The following is a 1,255-nucleotide window of genomic DNA, read 5'->3' on the forward strand; positions in this document are numbered from 1 at the left end:
AGGAGGAAGGGATGCAGAGATGGCATCGTGGGGCATCGTGGGGGCATCGTGGGGGCATCGTGGGGGCATCGTGGGGGCATCGTGGGGGCGCATACGTAATGCGACGATGATAATCAGCGTGGGTGCGCGGGGAGGGGGGGGGACGTGCAGCAGCAAATCATCACAGATTAATTATCCCCAGAGGCGACCTGATTTACACTCACGCACGCACGCACGTACGCACACACGCAGACACACGCAGACACACACAATTATCTCACCCAACATTCAACCATGACTACACCGTGTCTCAGTTCTTCCACCTGACGCTCATCCTCCCCCCCTCTCTCTTTCTCTCTCAGCCTGCAAGAGGAAAGAGGAGCAGCAGCAGGCGCAGAATCAGCCGCCGCAGCCGAAGAAGCCTCGACTCGTCTTCACCGACATACAGCGGCGCACCCTGCTGGCGATATTTAAGGAGACGCAGCGGCCGTCGAAGGAGATGCAGATCGCCATCGCAAAGCAGCTCGGGCTTGAGCTGAGCACGGTCGGTAACTTCTTCATGAACGCGCGGCGGCGCTCGCACGACAAGTGGAAGGACGAGAACAAGGACAAGAACCTGACGTCGTGAGCCGGCGGGGCGGCGGCGGCGGCGGGAGCGGGAGCGGGAGCGTGGGAGCGCGGGAATCCAGTCCCGATGAAGGCAGTGTACCCTCAGAGCTGTGAGAGGACGTCGCGGCGAGGCGACGTCATACGCACGCGGTCGCGCTAGGAGCGACGACTACGCGTGTCCACGGTAACGGTTGCTATGGACGCTCCTGACGGCGTGTCCATGGCAACGGTTGCTAGGGCCGGGACGCGCATGCGCAGCACCCTGCATTCCGTAAAATCTCGATATCACTCGTCATCATTCCAGTTTGTCGCGTACGTTTTTTTTTTTGGTCAAGATTATTATATTTATTATTGCGTGTTGTTATTTATTGTTGTGTGTGTACCGAATCTTTGGGGCCAATCTTTTTGGACCAATCAGTTAGGTTACCCGGCTATAGGTGCGGGGTTGGGGGGTGGGGAAGATTGTGATTTATTTATAATTCATTCCAAATTACCCAGCGGGAATCAACATGTAAGCAGTCACGTTTTGACAGCTATGAAACTCGAATTTTATTTGCCAGAGTCCGGTTACGTACGCTAGTGAACAGAACGCTAAACGCTCAGCGTTCATGCTTCTCTGCTGGCGTGCGTGCGTGCGTGCGTGCGTGCGTGCGTGCGTGCGTGCGTG

At 56.7% G+C, this 1,255-nt stretch overlaps 1 protein-coding gene across 1 annotated transcript; it reads left to right on the top strand.

Annotated features, from left to right (window-relative positions):
* Window positions 1–346: 346 nt before the first annotated feature.
* On the top strand, window positions 347–607 carry LOC106818622 (hepatocyte nuclear factor 6-like; the record flags this gene model as incomplete). Its single annotated transcript, XM_014823312.1, has 1 exon — window positions 347–607. A coding segment is annotated over one exon (261 nt), but the record flags the coding sequence as incomplete, so codon positions are not given.
* Between the last annotated feature and the right edge of the window lie 648 nt (window positions 608–1,255).

The sequence above is a fragment of the Priapulus caudatus genome, unplaced genomic scaffold (assembly GCF_000485595.1).
Source record: "Priapulus caudatus unplaced genomic scaffold, Priapulus_caudatus-5.0.1 Scaffold2384, whole genome shotgun sequence".
Lineage (NCBI taxonomy): Eukaryota > Metazoa > Priapulida > Priapulimorpha > Priapulimorphida > Priapulidae > Priapulus > Priapulus caudatus.